Source organism: Mesoplodon bidens (assembly GCF_964165515.1).
Source record: "Mesoplodon bidens genome assembly, chromosome: 9".
NCBI lineage: Eukaryota > Metazoa > Chordata > Mammalia > Artiodactyla > Ziphiidae > Mesoplodon > Mesoplodon bidens.
In genome coordinates this window covers 12,878,761-12,903,498 of record NC_138166.1, presented here as the reverse complement: position 1 = coordinate 12,903,498, position 24,738 = coordinate 12,878,761, and the positions used below count along the sequence as shown (strand labels likewise).

At 38.6% G+C, this 24,738-nt stretch overlaps 1 protein-coding gene across 1 annotated transcript in view; it reads left to right on the top strand.

Moving 5' to 3' along the window:
* Positions 1–24,738, top strand: part of COG5 (component of oligomeric golgi complex 5) — a 277,137-nt gene that overhangs the window by 235,112 nt on the left and 17,287 nt on the right. The window contains exons 15-18 of the mRNA XM_081244423.1: positions 4,103–4,213; positions 5,667–5,729; positions 15,104–15,207; positions 19,201–19,438. Of these exons, the coding sequence (XP_081100549.1) occupies positions 4,103–4,213; positions 5,667–5,729; positions 15,104–15,207; positions 19,201–19,438 (516 nt within the window). The remainder of the gene's footprint in view (positions 1–4,102; positions 4,214–5,666; positions 5,730–15,103; positions 15,208–19,200; positions 19,439–24,738) is intronic.

The following is a 24,738-nucleotide window of genomic DNA, read 5'->3' as shown; positions in this document are numbered from 1 at the left end:
AAGCCAAGACTTATCAAACCAAAAGAGTGGGGTTGAGTGGGAAGTGGGATGGAGGACCTTTCTGGAGTGATGTGGTTAACGTTACACACGTAAAGCACTTTACCAAATCTCAGTGAATTGTACACTAAATGTCTGCATTTCATCACATAAATTTTACCTTAGAAGTAAAAAAAAAGGAAGTAAATATTGAATTCCAGTTAATTAGACACATGCTTAACTGTTTTGGGGTTAAGTATACTGATGTCTAAAACTTATTTTGAAATGAATCAAAAATATAAAATGAGTTGAAGATAGGTGATAGGTACGTGATATAAAACAAATTGTAGAGTGTTCATTGTGAAGTCTAGGTTATCTGTATATGGGAATTCACTATATAGTTTGTATAACTTGAAGGGGGTGAAGACAAGGAACTAAGTAAGAGTCCAGGGGCTTGAAGCAATCATCTCTATACATGTTGAATTGATTAAGAGTTTTTTTGTTTGTTTGTTTGTTTGTTTGTTTTTGCGGTACGCGGGCCTCTCACTGTTGTGGCCTCTCCCATTGCGAAGCACAGGCTCTGGACGTGCAGGCTCAGCGGCCATGGCTTACGGGCCCAGCCGCTCCGCTGCAAGTGGGATCTTCCCAGACCGGGGCACGAACCCGTGTCCCCTGCATAGGCAGGCGGACTCTCAACCACTGCGCCACCAGGGAAGCCCTGATTAAGAGTTTTTATAGGAGTAAGTAGCAGTGAGCACACCTAGGGCCCAGATCTTGGTCTCTAATACCACTTCCCACTAAAAGAGACCAGAACTTTTTGGAAACATGGCAGATGCCAGATAAAAGTATTGTTAACAATGTAAATTTATGAAGTCGATGACTGAACTGAGGTTTCGTAAAAGAGTAGCGCTATGCTTAGGAACTATCCACTGAAATGGGACAAAGGGCCATAATGTATGTATGATTCAGAAAAAAAATATGCATATACGTGTGTGTGTGTGTGTGTGTGTGTGTGTGTGAAAGAGAAGGAAAGACTACCAATAATAAAGCAAATGAAATAAAATGTTAGCAATAGGTAAATCTGAGTAAAGCATAAATGGGTGTTCCTTGCACTATTTTTATTTTTGTAACATTTTGTAAGTTTGAAATTATTTTCCCCAAAAAGTTTATGACAGGAGTGGTGCTGGAGAGAACCAGGGTGATCCACTTAGCTGAGGTGTTGGACTGATTCTGTTCTGTGCTGTCAGGCCAAGATAAGCAGCATATTGTTTTTGTTTCCAATCTTCTAGTGTTATATTTTCACTTCGATGTTTAAATTTTGTTCTTTGGTTTTGGCACGGTGATATTTCATTTTTAGTTCTTTTATATTATCATTGTTTTGCTCCTGTAACTATAGTATTTTCTTCATTGAACTTTGTAGATCTATTTAACTGAACCATCTAATCTTAACCTTAGTTTTCACTAGGCTCTCAAGGTATTCATTGATAACCCTTGTAGTGTGGGAATTTTTATTTCTATACTTTTTAAAAAACAGCTTTATTAAAATATAATTCACCTATTTCAAGTGTAGAAATCATTGTTTTTTAGTATATTCACAATCAACTTTAGAACATTTCATCACCCCAAAAAGAAACCTCCTACCCATTAGCAATCACTCCCCATCTACCCCTCTTCCAATTACTAATCTACTTTTTGTCTCTGTGGATTTGCTTATTCTGGATATTTCGTGTAAATGTAATCATTTAATATGTGGCCTTTTGTACATGGCTTCTTTTTATTTTCAAGGTACTTCCATGTTGTAGCATGTATCAGAACTGCATTCCTTTCTTTTTGCTGAGGAACATTCCATTGTATGGATATACTACATCTTATTTTTATTTATCCATCTGTCAGTTGGTTGACATTTGGGTTGTTTCAATTTTGAGGCTGTTTTGCTATGGAATAATGCTTCTGTGAATAGTTGTATACATGTTTTTATTTCTTTTGTATATATATATCTAAGAGTCGAATTGCTGGGTGTATTTTCACTCTGTTTACCTTTGAGGAACTGCCAGGCTGTTTTCCAGAGCGTCTGCTCCGTTTTAAAATCCCACCAGCAATGCACAAGAGTTCCAGTTACTCTACATCATGGCCAACATTTGTTATTATCTGTCTTTTTTATTATAGCATCCTAATAGGTGTAAAATGGGCCTTTCTATACTTTTAAACCCTAAAACTATGATCAATTATTATCAATAAAATAACCTCCATCCTTTTCTAGCAGTGAGCCTGTCTCTTTATTAAATATGGAATACATAAAATAAGTGGAAATAAGATAGTATCAGAAAGGTTCTTTTCGCATTTCTTTGTTAGCACTTCAAAATTATTTGGAGAGAATCTCAAGAGAAGAGAGATTGGATTTTTTAAAACTGTACAGCTAGAACTCATAGTTTTTAAATGCCTACTATAGACAGGTACATATTTAGCATCTAACCCCTGAGTCTACCATAACCATTGATGCCCCTGACCATTGCCACTCAAGTCTCCAAAGTGGCTTCAGGAGCTTTTCCCCACCCTCACCATAGCTCGGAGCCCATCATCTGCTGTCTCCTGGGAGCTCAGAGCTTCTATTAGTATTAGTTTACCACCTTATAGATTAAACTGGGCTATATGGGCTCATCTGAGGTCTAACCATTGATTTTTTTTTTTTTTTTTTTTTTTTTTTTTGCGGTACGCGGGCCCCTCACTGTTGTGGCCTCTCCCGTTGCAGAGCACAGGCTCCGGACGCGCAGGCTCAGTGGCCATGGCTCACGGGCCTAGCTTCTCCGTGGCATGTGGGATCTTCCCAGACCGGGGCACGAACCCGACGTGTCCCCTGCATCGGCAGGCGGACTCTCAACCACTGCGCCACCAGGGAAGCCCTAACCGTTGATTTTTAACATAGTTTCTACAGGAAAAATATGGCTTTTTTTTTTCAGCCTACTAACTTACAAATGACCATTTAGGACACAACCTGATTGTAATTTGGTAACTATCTGTCTATGAGGAAAGGCAAAATAAGTTGGAGTTATTAACCTAATGTCAGAAAACTTTATGTTGACTTAAAGCCATCATCATGGATGATAACTTCAATGAAGGATTATTCTCTTTATTTTAATTGCAGTTTTTTATTTTTTTAAATTGTATTTTGTTGCCATAAGTAGGAATTGATAAAGTGGGAATTGAATTTAATTTTGAAAATTTATGTGTGTGTATCAAAGGAGAGTAGAAAGAAAAACAGTATTTCCCTCATATTTTATTTTTATCACTATAAAAAAGGGAAGATGCTCTTATTTTCACCTCTTCCCTAAAAGGCCAATTTTTCATGTTTGAGATGTGCATCCGTATATACAGTTACTTGCCTCATGTTTTATTTTCCTGATCAAGTTTAATTGACCTTTAAATAATAATTGTTATAGAGGATTGGATTAAAACCTGATTAATATGAGAATCGTTTATAGGTGGATGTTTTTCTTAAATGGAACTATAATAGTTTTAGATTAATTCGGTAAAAATTCCATGTCCTTTTCCCTAAAATGCATGCATTAGTACCACTCCTACTGATCATCCATACACGGTATAATCCTAAGCAACTTCCTTTTTAATCTATGGAAAAATGAGTGTAATACCCTCTTTTTACCACTCATTTCATTAGGCTATTATGATGGCTGTCAAATGTACGTAGGATGTAGGTTTACTTTTATTCCTTCCTCCCTCCCTTCCTTCTTTTTTCCTTCCTTCTCTGCTTTCTTTTTTTGGATGGCTTATTTCTCCGTTTTTTAATAGAAAAACTGTTGGCAGAAGGTATTCCCTAGAAAAACTATGCTGATGTATCAAAATAACAGCACATCCTGGGCTTTTAGGTCGCACTTGCCTCAGGAGTCCACCAGCTATGAAGTACTGATGAAGGATGTTCTTCCTGTGCAAGACTAATTAGGCTTCCAGGTCCATGGCGTTAAATCTACAGAGGTACCTGGCTATGCCTAAAGTCCAAAGCTTGACCTGAATATTTCCAGTTAACATTTTCTTTTTCAGGGGACCATGAACTTCCCCCCAGTAAATATGAACTGTCATTTTGGTAATTTCTTTTTGTGTTGAATTCTTGCAGCTCTCCACCCAAGGAGATGCAAGTCAGGTGATTGGACCTCTTACTGAGGGGCAGAGAAGAAATGTGGCAGTCGTGAATTCACTGTATAAGTTGCACCAATCGGTAACAAAGGTAGCCTCTACTTTAATTAAGTTCTTTTGACTTAATTTCAAGTTCTTCTTTCTTCTTGCCTTAAATTTAGACAATAATGAATTATTATTTAATATTTTGCAGAAGAATACAATGAAAATGTGATTGTAAAATAAGCTGAGGCATGAACCTTCTCGAAACAGTCTTTGATCCTGGCCTCTATTGTTTGTATGACTTTTTGTCTATATAGTTAGTTTAAAACACATGAACTGTAGATCCTCAAGGTTGCTTGGTATAGTTAAGTTTATTGAACAGATGATTTAAAGGTAAATTATTTGTGCTTTATACCCATTAAACCACATGATTTGGTATCATATGGGTGGTAGTAAATTATAGCAAATCTAGTAATAGTAAGAACTCGTAAGCCCTCTAACATGTCAGAAAGGTTCTACCTTTTACAAAAAAGTGGGGGAGGAGATGCATTAAAAACAGTGAACTCCTATGATATAATCATTGAAGACTATTTATGAGTAAAAAATATTTTTTTTGCTATTGATCTACTACTTCTTAAAAAAATGACTGAATTTTAACTTGTTTTCCTTTATATATTATGTCTAAGATGAACTGTAAACATAATTATTAGGAAAGCAACACTTTCATCCCCTTCTTTGATTCTTGAGTTGCTTGTGTTTGCTCTCTATTAATGATTTTCAAAATATTTGGTAAGTAGAGAGATAGTTAGAAGACCTGAAAAAGCCAAAGGTTAGATGATGTTCTTAAAACCTTGACCTCTAAATATGAGCTTTTATATGCTAGCTTGTATTTTAGAATAATTATGTGACAGTTTTTCATTTACTTAAATTTTTTAACAAGTGCTTTTATCAATTAGGGGTTTCCAAAATTTGTATTTTGCACACTAAACAAAATATATTTAAAGGGTTATTAACAGGTAAATCTCAGAAAAGTAAATAACAAAAGTAAATGAAAAGAATATATATTTTCCATTTCCTTTAATTATTACTCCAAAGAACCACAAGCAATGCAAAGTTGTGTTTATTTAGCCTGATTTAAATGTCTTTATTGATCATTTCAGAATTTTCATAATGTTGGTATTGATTTGTAAAAAGGGAAACATTTGACACTTGTTAAAAATTATAGTCAGCCTACAAAGGGTGATTTTTTTTAAGAAATAAGTAAATATGGCTTTAAACTGACTTTTTCAAGTTAAAACTTTATAATTAAGGAAAGCTAGCTATTAGAATTCTTAATGTTTCAGTTATTTGAAGTAGATATTTGCTTTATACAGGAAAACATTTTTAGACCTATCCTAACTACTAAATACTAATGGACTTTTAAAACATGTATGAGATACTTCTCTAAAGTAATGATAATATTTTATATGTGGCTTGTGGAAACAGTTTTATCATGTGATGATCAAAATTAGTATTTATAAAAATAAATAACTTAAGCAAAACTATAACTGGATTTGTTCTAGGTGGTTTCCAGTCAGAGCTCATTCCCACCAGCAGCTGAGCAAACTATAATTTCAGCCCTAAAGGTAAAAGAATGTAATTTAATCTTTGACTCTATAGATCGGAATGGGTTTTAGTTATTTGTTTGGATGAGTGGGAGATGTCACATTTTAAAAATAATTTAGAATCTTCTCCATATGCCAAAAGTAGCATGTTGATGATTATCCTAAAGAGAGAGGCTACATGTGTGTTTATATTTTTCTAGAATTTAAAAATAGACCCTGTTGGTGTCTACAGATTGTGTTGCACTTATGATAATTGTATCATAAGCAAGAGAAGCAAGAGAGTTATAAGTATTCACTGTGTCTTAGGGCAGTGCAGCCCAGTATTATCCCAGTAAAGCAGTGGTTCTCCACCAGGGCGATTTTTGTCGCCTATGGGACATTTAACAATATCTGGAAACTTTTTTTTTTTTTTTTTTTTTTTTGCGATACTCGGGCCTCTCACTGTTGTGGCCTCTCCCGTTGCGGAGCACAGGCTCCGGACGCGCAGGCTCAGCGACCATGGCTCACGGGCCCAGCCGCTCCGCGGCATGTGGGATTCTCCCGGACCAGGGCACAAACCCGTGTCCCCTGCATCGGCAGGTGGACTCTCAACCACTGCACCACCAGGGAAGCCCTGGAAACACTTTTGATTGTGACCTGGAGTGGGGTGCTCCTGGCATCTAGTGCCAGGAATCCTGTCAAGCATCCTGCAGTGTACAAGCCAGCTCCCCACAGCACAGAATTATCAGGCCCAAAAATGTCAGTTATGCCAAGGCCTGGAAACTCTACTAAGTAAAATAAAGACTCTGGAGCTCAACTGCCTGTGTATGAATTCCATCTGAGCTATTTAACTAGCTGTATGACCTCGGACAAGTTAATAAGTTTTCTCTTGCCTTAGTTTCTGCATCTATTGATATAAAATGGTACAGTATACCTACACAAAGGTAGTAAATGTCAACTATTAGATTGAATTTAGATCACTTGGGTAGAGTTAAGAGAGAGAAAGAGGGAAGGAGAAAGAGAGATGGTCTGCCACCAGTAAACTCCAAGGAGAAATATTTAGAGAGTAAAGAGGATACAAAGAAAGAACAATCATTGAGGAAGAAAATTGGGAGAGGACCGTGTCACAAGTCCTGAAGGAGAAGGGAAATTCCGAGGTCAAGTGCTGTCCATGGGTGACATGGATGGGGATTTAACAGGCTGCAAAACTTAAGGGCACTAAATTCATATATGAGGTAGGAGGAGACAGTCTGTTTTCCTCCAACATAGAAAAAGTACACTTGGATGTTTTCTCTGAATCCTTTTCTTTTTCCCAATGTACTTATCTCATTATGATGAAGTAGTATTAGAGCTGCCATAATAAAAATAATTGTTTTTAGTAAGAGTTGTCCAGTTTATTGATAATCAAAAAATACTGTAAAATCGGACCAATAAGACAAACCAAAAGGTTTGTTTTATTCTTGCTTCCAGGCAGGGAATACATGTAGTTTTTTTTTTTTCAATATAGTTACTCATTTGTCTTTGTCTTCTGGCCATAGCTGTCAAACAGTTTTTGATCACTCCCCAAGATAAATAACATTTTACATTGTACCCCATACATACTGTATAAGCATTTATAAATATATACACATATATAATTGTATATATTTAGAATATGCATCTATACACGTGGTTTGAGAAAGTCCATTCTGGAGGTTAAGAGAGAGTTGCCTACACTTTGCTTGATGATAAAAGTCTCCTGGACAAGTCAAAAATAGAAGTTGTTCAGACACTGTAATTCAGTGTTGGGTAGACTTTCTGAATCTGTATTTTTAACTTACAATGAAGGTTATTCCTCATATTAGTCACTTTAGGCCGGGGGTTGAGGCCAGTGCAGGGGAAATTGCCCTCATCTTGAGCTGTGGCCTTCACTCTGAGGTTTGCTCACCAGGACTGGTGTCTGATGTTGCTGGGCACCGAAGTTAGCTGAGGCTGCGCCAGTTTTGTCTTTGAGAACTGGGTAAGAAACGACTACCGGTCTGTTCACGGCCCTCCTGCAGTGACCCTGTCGATTAGAGACCGAATTTCTTATGTTAACAGACCTCAGTGAAACAGTTTTGGCCTTGCTTTTTAACTAAATTTCATTAAAAATCTTTATGGCATAATAAGTGAAGAACAAACAGAATCCTCTGACTCAAAGAAAAAAAAGAGAATCTTGAATTTTCATAAAATTGTAGGAAACTTAGTGCATTACTTTGAATTAGGATGTTACAATGGATAAGTGCAACCCAAGAACCAAAAATCTGTATGCTTTTATTATTTGATGGAAAAAATATTAAACATACTGTTTTTTTGTTTTTTTTTTTGCGGTACGCGGGCCTCTCACTCTTGTGGCCTCTCCCGTTGCGGAGCACAGGCTCTGGACGCGCAGGCTCAGTGGCCGTGGCTCACGGGCCCAGCCGCTCTGCGGCATGTGGGATCTTCCCGAACCGGGGCACGAACCCATGTCCCCTGCATCGGCAGGCGGACTCTCAACCACTGCGCCACCAGGGAAGCGCTAAACATACTTTTTTACTTACTAAAAAATATAGGTAGACACATAATAGTCTCCTCTACCTTGCTGAGATTTTATCCAAAATTAAATGTTACTTTAGGTTCAAAGTTCATCATCTCATATTACAAGCATTATCTCCTATGTCATGGGTGACATAATTAATATTAATGATTATACATTTAGAGTCATTTCATTATAACCATCTCAGGTATAAGTAGCATTAAAACACCTTAGCCCAATAATTCTGATCCATTTGTTACTGAGATCATCTTGTGCAGATAGTATACTATGAAGTTTATATATGACAGTTCTCCCTTATTGTGTGGGTTTGATGTTCTATATATGGGAATATTCTGCATTGTTGAGGCTTCAGTATTTTTGTAATATTTGCTATTTTAGGCAAGCACTTCCCTGCTTTGCAAAGAGCTTATGAAATATAATCTAGTATCCTTTCTCAGTTTCCTGTGGTAGCTACTAACCCTCTACCCGTCCTTTACATGAAGGCATTCCCCACAATGCTCTCTTCTCTGTTTTATATTTTCCATAAGTGGGAAACCTCACCCAGCTGTAAAGTTCTCTGTGTACACCATCATATCATAATACAGATAGAGGCAATTTTATTTCTTCCTTTCTGGTCTTTTTTTTTTTTTTTTTTTTTTTTGCGGTATGTGGGCCTCTCACTGTTGTGGCCTCTCCCGTTGCGGAGCACAGGCTCCGGACGCACAGGCTCAGCGGCCATGGCTCACGGGCCCAGCCGCTCCGCGGCATGTGGGATCTTCCCAGACCGGGGCACGAACCCATGTCCCCTGCATCGGCAGGCGGACTCTCAACCACTGCGCCACCAGGGAAGCCCTCTTCCTTTCTGGTCTTGATGCCTGTTTTCCATGCCTTGTTTCACCTGCTAGGCTAGGACCTCCAGTACTGTGTTTCCTAGAGCAGGTGAGAGTGGACTTGTCTACTTGTTCCTGACCTGGGGGAAAGCACTCAGTGTTTACTACTTAAAGGAGGATATTTTAAACAAGTTCTTTACTATTCCTGGTTTACTGAGACTTTTTAAAATTGTAAATGGTGCTGTTTCATCAAATAGCTTTTTCTGTATAAAATGATCATACAGTTTTACCTCTTTATTCTGTTAATAAAATACAGGAATTTATTTTCAAATATCAAACCAACCTTGATCATGATGTATTAGCCTTTTTATGTATTCTTGGATTTGATATACTTAATTTTTGTTAAAGTGGTCATAAGGATATTGGTATATAGTTTTCTCTTTTGTAATTCTTTGTCTGGTTTTGGAAGTGTTTCCTCCTTTTCTATTTTCTGAAAGAATCTATGTAGAATTTGTATTGTTTTCTCCTTAAATGCTTAGTAGAATTCACCAGTGAAGCCATCTGGGCCTGTAGTTTTTTTGTAGGATGTTTATAACTACAAATTTAATTTGTTTAATAGATGCAGGACTACTCAGGTTATCTTTTTTCTGGAGTGAGCTTTGATACTTTGTGACTTAAGGTATTTGTCTGTTCATCTAAGTTATCTAATTTGTCAGAATAATGTACATAATATTCTCTAACTGTCCATTTAATGTCTATAGGACCTATAGTGATAACTTCTTCATTTTTTATACTGATAATTTGTGTTCTCTTATCCTTTTTTTCTTTATCAGTCTAGCTGTGGGTTTATCAATTTCATTGCTCTTTTCAGAGAACCAACTTTTGGCTTTATTAATTTTCCCTACTGTTTGTCTTTCTATTTCACTGATTTCTGCTTTTGTCTTTTTTTACTTCTTATTTTGGATTTTCTTTGCCTTTTTTGTTTGTTTTTTTGAGACCCTATACCATTGGTTTTTAGACCCCCACCCCCCAAAAAATTTAAGTTGTAAATTTCCCTCTAACTTCATTATGTTGCACTTTTATCTTCATTCAGTTTGAAGTATTTTCTATTTCCTTTGTGATTTCTTCTTTGATTCATGTTTTTTTCTTTTAATTTCTAATTTTTTATGGTATTTCTAGATATCTTATTGTTTTCTTTTTTTAATCACTCTTTTTATTGAAGTATAGTTGATTTACAATGTTGTGATATTAATTTCTAATTTAATTCTCTTACCATCAGAAAACATATTCTCTATGATTTCAGTCCTTTTAAATTTATTGAGTATTATGGCCTAGCATGTGGTCTGTCTTGATGAATGAACCATGTGTGCTTCACAAAAACATGTAATCTTCAGTTGTTTAGTATCATTCTGTAAATATCAGTTAAGGTGTAGTGATGTGTTCAGATTTTATATGATATGCCTCTACTGCTATTTTATGTAGTTCTATCAATTGCTGAAAGATGGGAGTTAGAATTTTCTATGATTGTGAACTTGCTTATGTCTCCTTTTCATTCTGTTGATTCTTGACTCCTCCGTTTTGAAGCTCTATTACTAGTTGTGTTGAAGCTCTGTTATATAAGTATTTATCATTTTTATGCCTTCTGATGAACACCCTTTGTCATTATGACATATCCTTTAGCTTTAATACTTATTGTCATGCATTGTTTTATCTGATATCAATTTAACTACTCTATCTTCTTCTGTCCATTTACTTTCAACTCCTCTGTGTCTTTATTTTTTTCAATACATCTCTTGAAGACAGTATACAGTGGGTCTTGCCTTTTTTCTGTTCTTATAATCTCTGCCTTTTAATTGGAGTGTTTACTCCATTAACATAGTATAATTATCAATAAGGTTTTATTTAGGTATATAGTTTTATTATTTGTTTTTTGTTTGTCCCCTCTGTTTTATTTCCTCTTTTCCACCTTTTCTGCCACCTTTTGGATTATTTGATTATTAATTATTTTTTTGAATTTCATTTTAATTTATTTCTTAGATTTTCACCTATACCTCTTCTTCATTTTCTTCTTAGTTCTTCTGTGGATATATGCATCCTCAACTTTCCACAGTCTTTTACAGTTAATATTGTACTGTGTCACCTAAACTATAGAAACTTTGCATTTACTGAAGTACATGTACATCCCATTGCATGCAGTGTGATTTTTTTAGTTTAACATTTCCATTTTGGTTCTCCTTTACATTTTCAGTCACTCTGCTGAGATTTCCTATTACTTTATTTATTATGGGCATTGTTTTCTCTGTCTCACTGAGGTTCTTGCCTGATAATTGTAGAGTCTGGATCATTTCACAGTTGGCAGCTATTGATTGTCTTTCCCTTTAGAATTGATGACATCTCCTAGCTTTTTGTATGTAGTCATTTTAATATATCCTAGACAATGTGAGCGTTGTGTTGTATAGACTCAGTATTTTTATATATTGCTCCTAAAAATGTTGACCATTGCTTTAGCAGCTAATTAACTTGTGTAGACTCAAATTGTGCACTGTCAAACCTGTAGTTGGCTGTGTCTCAGGTCTCAGTATAGTTCTTTAAGCCTTAGTTGCAAGCCATTTGTAGTTTGCCTTGCACATGCATGGTCAAGTCAGCTGAAGACTAGTGCTGAATTCACACATAGAAAAATAGGCTTTCTTCTTCTCTGGCTCTCTCCTTTCTGAGGTTCCCCTCTCACTCTCCAGCAGCCCTGGTTGAACCAGGGCTCCTTCCCCTTGTTCCTTTGACCTGAAAGACTGCAGGTTTGGTTTGGTTTGGTTTTTCTCTCAGAGTTTTAGCCACCCAGCCTCGCTACTACCATGACGATAGTCACTCTCAGAGCAGAATCACGAAAAAGGGAAAACTCAGTCTCTTCTGGTTGCTATATATTTACACACCCCACTAAAACGAATTGCATTTTTCCATCTCCAGAAGCCTCCAGTAGGTTTTTTTGTTTTGGTTTTGGTATTTTTCCATGATTATTTGTAGGACGATCTGTAGTTCGGTACTCACTCCTTCATACTAGCACAGAAAACTTGCCCTTCCTTCTTGAAATCTCCTATTTATTTTCACTGTATTCCAGGATCTCTTCTTACTTCTCTGCCCAGTGGCAACGTATTGATGTAACCAAAAGCTCATTGGAGTCAAATGCACCTAGAAAATCCCAGCTCTTCCACTTGATGGCTTTGGACACCTCCTTAACTTGACTTTAGTTTCCCTATCTACAAATTACTTTAGGTTCCACATCTGTAAGTTAGAGATTTTTGTAATTCTTAGAGGAAGGAATAATTGAGTTTTCAGTGGGATGATTACTCGCGAAGCCCATAGTACAGTATGCAGCGTGTGACCTATACTGAATACATGCTATTACCCCTCTTAATCTGTCAAAGGTTCCTCTTCTGGATGACCTTAAAATGGCATTTGGCCTTTTTCTACAAATCATCCTCTGGGATCTCATTGACTCTTTTGGCTTCATCTCCTCTCTTAGAAGCTAAAGACAACCATATCTAGTCAAACCTTGCCAGAAACTACAGCTGTAAAGATCTCAGCACCTACTGGATGGCCCATGTGGATTTCCCTGTACGTCCTTCAAACTCGTGTCCAAAACTGAACTCATTATTTTCTCCCTCCGTCCCTAAATCAGCCAGCTAGCTGCTTCTGCATTTACACATTCAGTTGATAATGCCACCAAGTCATTAAGGAAGAAAAACTCTGAGTGTACCCTTCAGTCTTTACAGTCCGTACTTCTCACATCTGGTTCCCAAGTCCTCAGTTGCCTTTCCCAGTGTCTCCACCCTGACTCCTCATCTCTGTCCCTGCTGCCTCTGATTTGGTCCAGGCACTCACCTCTTTTCATCTATACTCCTACTGTATCCTCCCGACTTTGGTCTAATTTATGTACTCTGCTGTCCAGCATGATTTTTCCCCAATTCAAAGCTTTAACCATGTTTTTTTTTTTCATTGCTTAAAACCCATTGTTGGTTTCCTAGTCCCTCAGGATCTATTCCCATCTCCTTAGCAGCCTACGCAGAGTACATCTACTCTCTGTCTCTCCTCCACATAGGCAGCCACTTCATACTCTGTGTTGAACACCTGCAGTTCCCCAAAAGCGTCAACTTCCCCAGGCTCCTGTGCCTTTGACATATGGCCCCCACCAGCCTCCCACCCTCTCCCAACACACACACTTGGTTCTTAACCCATTTTGATCTTTGAAATTCAGTTCACGCAACACCGTTTGTGTTTTAAATCCTTTCAGTATAAGTTGGGTGTCTCTCCCATGTCCCCGTAGCACTCTGTAGAGTACTGATATCACTACAACTTGTTACCTTTTGTCACTAGATTGTGAGCTCCCTGAGGGCAAACTGTAAGTGCATACGCACACACACACACACACACACACACACACACTTTCTCTCTTTTTCTGTTTGTTTGTTTGTTTTCGTCCTTTATTTCAGTAAAGAGAGCCAAGGGATTGAGGGGAGAGGGCTTAGAGAGAAAATGCGGAGCGCATGTCTCTCAATCCCGTATACATGTTTATTTTTATCAGAGATTAAGGGCTGGAGATGACGTTTAGGAATTTAATGAATAAGGGTCCTGTTTAACCTTTTCTCACTGATTTCAGTCATTTGTATGAGCCAGAGTCATCCATCTTCATTGTATGTAATCATGACTGAAGCACATATAATATACTTAAAATTTAGATTTTGAATGTTTACTGAGGCCCAGTCATATTTTCACACTAAAAACTTATAACTGGGGCTTCGCTGGTGGCGCAGTGGTTGAGAATCTGCCTGCTAATGCAGGGGACACAGGTTCGAGCCTTGGGCTGGGAGGATCCCACATGCCGCAGAGCAACTAGGCCCGTGAGCCACAACTACTGAGCCTGCACGTCTGGAGCCTGTGCTCCGCAACAAGAGAGGCCGCGATAGTGAGAGGCCCGCGCACCGCGATGAAGAGTGGCCCCCACTTGCCACAACTGGAGGAAGCCCTCGCACAGAAACGAAGACCCAACACAGCAAAAATAAATAAATTAATAAACTCCTACCCCCAACATAAAAAAAAAAAAAAAAAAACAAACTTATAACTAAGGCCTAGAGTCTTATATAACCTAATTGATAATTATACCTCACAGGAGAACAGTTTCTCAACCTTAGCACTATTGATGTTTTAGGCTGGGTAGTTCTCTGTCGTGGGGGACTGTCCTGTGCACTGCAGGATGTTTAGCAGCGTCTCTGTGCTCTGTCCACTAGTTGCTAGTAGCGCACCCTTACCCGACCCCGGTCGTGACAATCAGAAGTGTCTTGAAACATTGCCAGATGTCCTCTGGGGAGCAAAATTGCCCCCAGTTGAGACTCACTGCTGTAGAACTCTAAATAGAAATCTAATCCATGAAAAGGCTAACTGTTCTGCCCTCTAAGAATCACCGATATATTTATTATATTCAGTCTGGTCAAAAGCATATGATGTTGTTCCGATTTTGAAGAATTACTTTTGGTCTTGCCTCAGTCTTTTCAGAAACTTTAAAAAATGTGTTCCGCAAGAGGGAGGGGATATGGGGGATATATGTATACGTATAGCTGATTCACTTTGTTATACAGCAGAAACTAACACAACGTTGTAAAGCAACTATACTCCAGTAAAGATGTTAAAAAATATATATAAAGAATAAATGAATGGAAATTAGAAAAAAAAGTGTGTTCATGTGATCTTTGCTTCATAAGTGGCACTACCCCTCTCTTCTTCTTTCTCCAGGGGTTCATTTGAGCATTAAACTTTTTGAAAATATGAGAAAAGTGGTGGAGTTGAAATTTTTCAGTGCCATGTTCCACATATTTTAAGCTTGAAAACTCATTACTGACAACAGTTAGGAGAAGAGCAGACTTCTGCTGGGTATTAGAGTTAAACTGTATATAGTTCGAATTTGACATAATGTGAAAACTTTTAGTCAAAACGCTTCTCATATTTCAGATTCTGTGTTAGATCTATTTAAAGTTTGCCTCTCCTTAATTTAATCTTCTTTTCAGGCGGTCCATGTTCTTATGGGAAATGCTGTGCAACCCTTGCTGACTTCCGTGGGAGATGCTATAGAGGCCATCATCATCACTATGCATCAAGAAGATTTTTCTGGGTAATGACCTCCAGCCAAAGTGTTCACTAGCCTTCAGTACCTTTGTTTTTCATGCCCACCTCCACCTCTACTCCCTAAGTCTCTACCAGTCTAGAACCGTGTTCCTCTTGTGATGGGGTTGGCCTCCATCCTTATCCTACTTGATTCATTGAGCACCATTAGCAGGTTAAATGTTTTCAGTTCTTCTTGTCATCATTGCTCTCCTGTCATTGACACATAGAACCATTAACATCTGCGAGACTCAGCTTGGCACCTCAGGACATTTAGTACTATCTCCTCTTTGCAATTGTATCTTTTTCCTTACTTCTCACAAATAAGCTGTACTTGAGCCTCTGGTCTTGGCACGGTATTCCTTGTATAAAATGTCCTGCCTCTGTCACTCTGCTAGTCCGATTCCTGCTCTGGTTTTGAGGGCGAGGTCCTGCCCAACCCCCTGCAAAGATGATTTTCCTTTGTCAGAGTCTTGTGGCAGTCTAATCTGGTCGTGTCACTCCTAGCCATAAGCAATTTGGTATTATTCCACAGCTCTTTCATATGTATACTGCTTATCCATATCATGTGTGTCTTGAGAATAAGAATCATAGTTCCTAGCTTAGTGTTTACTGAAATCTCTTTAAGTAAAGTAAAATGGTTTTGACTTAGTGTATTAGAAAACTGTGGAGGATTTGAAATAGTTATTTGCACATGCTTAGTGTGATTTTTTTTTAAAAAGCTTAACCATACTCTAGAGCTAAATATTCATATATTAGTGTACATATGTGTTTTTTATTCCTAGTGCATAGTTAGTTACTATTTTTTTAACTGCTCTATTTCTTTATGTTCATGTCGTTTAATAGTGTATCTACTTTATTAAATTTCTAGCCACTAGTCTAGCTGTTCGTAGAAAAATTATGTGATTATTACACTGTCTTTTAATTTTTCAAATCATTTATTATTTCATTTACAAAGTATCTTTTGAAAGGTGAAAAGGTCAGTCTCTATTTTTAATAATGGTATGAAGCACAGAAGGGTAAAGTGGGTTCTACACAAAAATGCTGTGGTATTTGGAAATAGGAATATAAAACTGCTGATTACCAGTATTTGGGAGGAAAGGAATTTTGTTCAGAAATGATCTGAAATGTCCCAGTTAGACCAATCATCAATGCCTCTGAAAAGGAAGCAAAACTGGAGTAATTTTGAAGGCTTGTTCTAACAAGAGTGGTCAGGTGCTTACTTGAGTAATTGTATTGATGAGCCACAGCTGGTGCCTGCAGATAACACATTAGACATTAAAAGTTGGTTTCCCTGGGCCTCCCTGGTGGCGCAGTGGTTGAGAGTCCGCCTGCGGATGCAGGGGATACGGGTTCGTGCCCCGGTCTGGGAAGATCCCATATGCAGCGGAGCGGCTGGGCCCGTGAGCCATGGCCGCTGGGCCTGCGCATCCGGAGCCTGTGCTCCGCAACGGGAGAGGCCACAACAGTGAGAGGCCCGCATACCGCAAAAAGAAAAAAATAAAAAAAATAAAAATAAAAAAAAAAAAAGTTGGTTTCCCAAGTAGATACGTTTTTATTAGTTTGCTTAAATACTAGTGAGCCAGATTGGGTCTTTAACCGATAGGTTGCCACAGGTATGCAGCATTATTTTAAGACGTATAACATTGTCCTCAATTTTTTTCCCCAACTGGCCATTAACGGCTCCATTTCAGCTCACTCTCTGTACAGCAGACATATGAGGTTCCACTGAAAGTTATTTTCCATACATGGCCGTACAGGAGTGTGGAGCATTCATGGCAAGGATTTTCCCACTTTCTAGAACCTTGTTATTAGTAATTCTGTCACGTCATTTCATATATGTATGGCTTATATGAAATATAAGGTGACATTGGATGAAACTATTCAGCAAGTGGAATCACTTCTATAGTAGGGCCATCTTCCGGGATCACACTTGGAAAAATAATAATGACTACCTGCCCCTCCAAGCCCTTCACACCTACTCACGGTAAAAGGAATAAATCAGGTTTACCTTCTAGGCCAACCTTATTTGTAGTATGATGACAGAATCCCCTGCTAATTAAAAAGTAATCCTCAACACAATTTCCTGGTATTTTAAATGTATTTAGTGGGACCTGTGTGTGTCTTTCCAAATTAGATAAAGCTTAAATTGTAAATGTCTGACATAGTACATTGATTGAAATTCTGTTATTTAATGTAAAATGACTCGTGTCTGATATCAGCTTTGAATGGGAGAGGGAAGTCAGTAACAGGAGGAGGACCCTAGATCCTTGAAGTGGTGGATGAGCACCTCTGAGGAGGGGAGAACACGCACTGACCCCAGAACAACTGGTGCCACTTCTCAGGCGTGTGTTTGTTCAGTCCTTCTGCCGTCTGCCTCTGTATGCGGGCTCTCGTTACTAAGACCGTGACGTTTCTGCTCACTTTATCAGTTGAGAACCTCTTACTAAAAGGTTTGATGTAACTGGGAAAGCTGAGCTTTAGCGATTGTCAAGCAAGGTTTCTATTCTAGTCAATTTAAGTCAGACTTCTAATCCATGCTGAGAATTGATAATACATATTTCAGAATTTTTCTAATAGATCATTTTATTTTGCTTACATTGACACATGCTTACGGAACCTGGTTTAGTATATCACTTTCTAATCCTCAGGGAAATGATATCACCTAAACAGATTAGAATTCTTGAAACAATCCTCCAGAGTAGTACCAAGATAATGACAGTGCTTTTTGATAAAGCACAAGATTAGAAAGAGATGGGTTCCTTTTTTTTTCTTTTTTTAAACTTAGCCTTTGGGGCTGACAAAACCTGAATAAAGATAGGCCATGATGGTCTGAATCTGGCAGAACCAAACCCCGCGTGAAGATTGCCATCTCTTACTAAGGCTGTCCCTGTACTCTGTACCAAGCAGCATTCCACCCTATGATATTGTAAACAGCAGTGTTCCACCATGCCCCCTCAATGGCCTTGCCATAGTTAGGACATTCTTTCTTACACCTGAACAAAGTCTCTTCCTGCTGGAACACAGCATGCTTTCTCTATTTCTATCTGCTCTCTGGATGTGGAAGACCTTTGGTTAGCATCCCATTTATAATAACCATTGCTGTATTTTAAAATAATTAAGTTCACCTCATTCTCCTGCTCTAGGCATTTGAATCATATCTGTTTTTCTTCCCTAGACCATTGCCAATTTCTCTGCATCATTCTCAGAGTATGATTTATTTTTTGAAAAAAGATTCAGCATTATATAGCCAGTGATCTCACTGGCTTGCTAATTAATATCAGGTGATTTCTAATTTTGGCATAACTCTTCTTTCCTATAAATATTGCACATTCTTTTCATATATTCTTTAAAGAGCAATTATAAACACTTATAAATTATAAATAGTATTTCATGGAGCATCAGCTGGCATCATCTGTTGATCCAAATTAAAGCCTTTCCAAACATCATCTGGGAGGAGAAAATTGCATACCATGTGTATTGTTACATAACCAGTTCCACAGTCAGAATTCTACTATTGGACTGATTGGATTAAATAGCACAAGAGCAGAGATATCTTTGCCAAGAATCTGTTTGGGGAAGGCAGCATTTTCTGTTGCCACCAAGTGTAAAATCCTATTTCAGTATCTAATACTGATCTATTCACTAACCAGGCAAACCACGTGAGTGGATGGAGAGTCGTAAAGCTGGAAGAGACCTTGAGAGGTCAGAGTGCATAAGGCACTTCTGCGAATCATCCAAGACAGATGGTTGTCTGTATCATTTTTAATAGTCTTTTGGTAAATGGATTCCAAGATTCTTTCAGTCATCTTCCTAGCATCCTAAAACAGTCTTTAGAATATAATCTAAACATTGTTTTATGCTCTTTAACTTTTAGCAAAAATAAACAATGCCTTTCCTACCTTTAAAGTAAAAAATTGCTTAGGAGTGAAATAGCAGGCAGAGGGGGAGACCAATATCAAATAGTGCCTTTTAGTGTACTGGCTGATTTTTTCTTTTGCAGATCATTACCCAGTTCAGGAAAGCCTGATGTTCCCTGTTCTCTCTACATGAAGGAGCTTCAAGGTTTTATTGCCAGAGTTATGAGTGACTACTTTAAACACTTTGAATGCTTGGATTTTGTCTTTGACAACACTGAAGCTATTGCCCAAAGAGCCATTGAACTTTTTATCCGAAATGCCAGTCTCATAAGACCTCTTGGTGAAGGTGGGAAAATGCGTCTTGCTGCTGATTTTGCACAGGTAAGTTGATGCATAGCTACAAAGGGGAAAATGTTTCAGCCTCAGTATTATCCATTAAATAAAAGACCATCTATGGTCTTCAGTTTTTTAACTGAAGAAAGTTCTTAACATGAAAAAAGTAAATTTAAACCTAATTGGTAAAAAAGGAAAGAATTTAAAGATACTTTCATACCAGCTTTTTTTACTGTCTTTAACAAAAGGATCATCAGTCATCTTTGATATTTCAAGGTTAAGCTAAGTAGTTTGTCCCACAGTAGAGCAGCGTTTCCCATTTTTACATAACATGGGGCTTTCTCACTGTTTTATTATCCCACCAGGTCAGTACTGATAAGAATAATTGATTAACCTTGTTGGGAAATAATACAGACAATGAAATTTATCCTTCAAACAGTAGAAAGGGGCTGTCTGTTGTCATGTAAAGAGAAAGATCTCTGACACATGCATGGTCCTCCAGGGCGGTGTTCTAATTCATTTAGAAGCACAGAGGACCAGGTGAATTATTTGATCCCCCTCTGTTAAATAAGAGTACCTTTCTTGTGCATGGCCACCTTGACGTCATTCCACGCTATCTGATTGAATGAGGTAGAGGCACATTAAAATAGCAGAACCATAATCAGCTCTTATAGAAAGGTTTTTTTCTTTGTCCTTTAGACAGACTTTTTAAAAGCCTTATAAATATAGTATCAGAGGCAGAGAAAAGACACCTCATACATCCACTTTCATTAAAAAAAGATTCAGAAACAATTCGTATTTACATAGCACGTCAAAGGTGAACTTATTTTCTAAGCCTTTGAAAGCAGTTAGTTAGCTTTACTAGTCTAAATAGTTATTCGAATGGATTATTCCTAGCGCTGTGCCAGATCCTTCCTGTTTATAAAGACAGACAAATTGTAATGTCCCTCTTTATTCCTGTGTGTATCTGGGAGCAAGTCTTGGTTCATTATTCCTACTCCGAGGAAAGGATGTGGCGGGCTGCTTGTACCAGGCGGTGGTTGTAGACACGCCCTCATACCTGACAGTTACAATAAGGAACAGGTACATATCATAATGTTTCAAGAGCCAGGCTCTTTGCATATTAACTGGTCTCAAATTAGTCATTTTCATCTCCAAATGGTATGCCTGAGACCAGTAGGTCAGAGTCAAGAGCCTTCCTTTGTGAAATATGCCTTTAGTGACCTCAGCATGAAAATTGAGAGTAAATGGTACCATTCGTGTGACTCCTTTTACCCTTCCCGTTTTTATCAGCTTAATTCTCAGGCACCTGTACGTCTGTTGTTACAGGTAAATTCTGTATATTGTCGTACTTGTCCCTGTCTGGGATTACAGGCTGCTTATCAAAGTGAAAACACAGTGAGGTACCAAGACCTGCTCTTCCTTGTTAAAAACACTGTGAGCTGAACTCAAATGGGGGTCTGTTCTTCTTTCCCCCTTTCCTCCTGCATTTTGTTTTTCTTTTCCTGTCCTCTCCTTTCCCTGGGCTCCCTCCCCCACCCGTTTATTTGCATTCTGCTCCAGCTGGTTCTTGAGTCACTTTCCTGGAGGCAGCACTTCAAGTACAATTAGAGTGGCAGCCAAGCAGGAGATGGCCAGAATGAGAGTGCTATGGGAAGAAGGCCTTTTGTTTCTGTTTTTATTTTAATGCTGTGTGACCTTGTGAGTTTTGAAAGCTGGAGAGCATTGTCCTGTGATCCTTGCTACCACAGCTGGCACCTGTTGAAAATGCGTAGCATCCAGGGGCAGGGTTGAGCTCCCACCTTCCTTAAAACTGCACATTCAGAATTTTATTTGGCATTCCTTCTTTCTGAAGACATGTTGCCTATAAACCAGACCTCTCCCCAGGTCCCTTCCGTTAAGATAAACGAAACTCATCCATCATTATTACTAACGGATGCTCCAGCGCAGCCTCCGTTTTCCACTTCTTACTCGGGTGTTCAGAGTTTACTTCCCAGGCTGGCAGTGACACTGGTTGCTGCACCCTCCGTGGGGCTGATTCCTTGGTTCACTTCGGGATAGTGTCCCCGTTTCAGAGCCTCGTGCCACTCACTCTGCGGCTGCTTCCCTGGCCCTGTGGGTCGTGGGTGCAGGAAAGACAGGTGCCAGCACTTCTGAAGTCAGTCATGGTTGTGACCAGTAGCTTTGGCAAGTATTATCCAGCTGTTATATCTTGCCCCCATATTTTAAAAACATTAAAGTGAATTGAGGGCTTTTGTTTCATGTGATGTGGTTTCTTCCCACAACTGCAGTTATGTGGCATTGTCCCTCGGGTTTCATACTTGGTTGCATTTTTCTGGGGTGAATCAAAACCCTGAGATGACATTGCCCTGACTTTTATATTCATGACGGGCATCACCTGGCTGCCTCATTACTGAAAGTTCTACCGATTTGTATTCAAAATTAAACAAAGCCATTGAGGCCATTGGAATCAAGACCACACAAATCCTCTATGGGTTTGAAAAGAGTTCTTGTGATAAAAGTGCCTGCTTTTCTGGCATAAATAACAGAAAGAGAAAGAGCTCAGAAGATTCCAGTAGGGTAGGTTTGGGAATACTGATTATTTGGCATAAAGTCCAGTTGCAAAGACAGATAATGATATGTTTTAAAGACTTCTGTAGGAATCCTAACTTCTCCCCACTGGCGTCGTGGCACAGGTGAAAGAGTATGTATTTGCAGGGAGCCATCTGGGGGGGCTCACGATGAGGGAGGTGCCCAGCACATACCTCCTAGGAATCAGGTCACGGGCATGAGGCGCTTTCCTCCTGGTAATTAATTCCCTACTGCGACCACATGGTCTCTGTGTTTACACTAATCACACAGCACTTCTAAAGCACTAAGCTGGTCCAAGGCCACTGGGGTTCTGCTGATTCAGAATCTCTCTGGGGACTTGTCCATACTGCCCTCTGAACCACACATTCCCCTCTGCCCCTCAGCTGTGTTTCTTTCCTGAGGGAAAGGATGGCTTTTGACATTGACATTAAATCATTTGCTCAGTGGCACTCTGAGCAGTTTCTCTTTCTTTCTGGTGCCCTTTAAATACTATACATTTATATCTGTTTTGCTTTTTGCCTGCAAATATAAATTTAGGGAAGAACCCCAGATAATCAAGATTCTAACTCCTATTGCCTTTTCTCCTGAACAGTATCAGGGCAGGAATGCCCTGGGAGTATCCATAGATGCCCTGTGGTTAACCAAATGTCTGCGGTGGGCACGGAGCAGCTCTGTAATTAGTTCACCACGCCTGCAGCTGACTGTTCGTTCCCTCCAAACAGGAGAGCTGGAGAGAGGCAGTTGCTGATGCCATGTTTGTATCCACAGCTAATTGCACAGTCACCTCCTCTAAAAGGAACATTCCTGCCCTTCAGAAACATGGCCTTTATTGTTTAATGGAACTCTGGCAGAAGAAGATGGTTTTTAGTACCCTAGAGGTCCTTGATGGATGAAAACTTTATTTTGAACATTTAACGTTTTGAAATTGTCCTATGGCATAGAAATCTGCAGGCATCATAGGTGACCCAGCCATTCGAGGTCATATTCTCTCATACCGTAATTTTTTCCTAGCCACTTATTTGTTTTAACATTCAGTCTTGCTCAAGTGCCAAGGCAAAGGTTGTTTGGTTTAATCTTTGAAAATGATGAAGCCCACTAGGGTAACTGAAAAAAAAATTGACAAAAACATTTCATGAAAAATACTTCACATGATTTCAGTGTGTAAGAAACCATTATATGCACACATGCACAGACACACACACAGTCATAGGTACATGATACCATATTTGTACTTTGCGCTGACTATAAAATAAATGCCACATCCTGTAGGAAACCAGAAACTCCCATTGAGTGAATAAACAGGTCCCAAGGAACACTGGGTCGAGGCTGCTCTCTTTTGCATTGTTGGCAAGAGTCTGACTTTTCTTCCTCAGATTTCTCTTTTTATTTACTTATTCTTTTGTATTTTAGAGAGCTTGCCAATCATGTGAGGTTGGTTTCCCTCTAGAGCCTACAGGGTATATATACTGTGTCTTCTGTATGCTAGGAGAGAAATTCACCAGTCACGACTCACCCTTGAGACCATCTGAAGAAAGAAAGCTGCCCTGCAATTCTCCCCGACACTCAGTTCGTACATTTGATTTCACACTTGTCATTTCTCTTAATAGTAATCAGTATGTGTGTGTGCATGTGTATGCACACACACACACATACCTCTCTTAAAATTTAGATGAATAAAAATTACATTGTTTAAATAAATATATATCCCCTTCTTTGATAAATTTGAGAGAGCTCCTCAGAGGCAAGACCATCTAATTCATCTTCTTATCCCCATGTCTAGCTTGGTGCCTGGAGTCAAAAATGTTTCTCAAATGAGTGAGTGATTAGGTCTCCATGGTCTTCCAATGTCAAGGAGATTTGAACAGTTTTTCAGAAAGATGGCCAGCAAGACAGAAACCCCATTTTTCTTTCATATGTTTTTCCTGAAGAAAGATGTTGATTTTACCAGGGAGCAGCCTTTCCCCAGTCATTTTCTAAATTATTCTTTACCAGGGTCCTGTTTATAGCGAGTATAGAGAGATGGTTTATCGTCTGGGTACCACGTATGCAAAAATTTTGCATGTGCGCTTGGTGGATAAAGAACAGGTAGCCTAAAACTTAATTAATGACAAAATTTCCAGTCAAAGGAGGAAAATAAAGAGAAATGAAAGTAGTAGTTGCTAAATTCTTCAGTCAGGAAACAAATTAATTCACTAACATTTAAAAGGGGGAAGTTTTAAAATACTGATAATAAGTGCTGACATTTAACAAGCACTTACTACATGCCGTGCACATAGTGCTTTGTGAAATTATCTATTTTACTTGCATAATTTTACGATAGGCATTACCTTCATTCGACAGATGAGGAAGTTGGGACGTAAAGAGGTTAAGTCCAGGGCCACACAGCTAGTCGTTGTAGAGCAGAAATTCTGACACAAATGCGCTGCCTCCAGAGTCAGTGCTTTTAACCCCCTGAGCCAGCCTGGTGAAAAGGGACATCATATATGTTCATGTACAAAGGCTTATGATGTCTGCTTAAAGTATAGCCACACAGGCAGGCTTGAAAACCTTCCTTTTTCTGATTTTTCAGTGGAGAAAAACAATCTAAACTTTCTCCTCTTACATAACAAAAGATGCTTTTCTCTTCTTGAAGGAAGTATGCCTCTTTAGTAAATAAATGCAGAAGTTATCTAAGCTCTTGCCTTTTAATAAATTTGACTTTCAAAACCTGCCTCACATTGAAGATAAAATTTAAGTTAACTGCAAGCTACAACCTT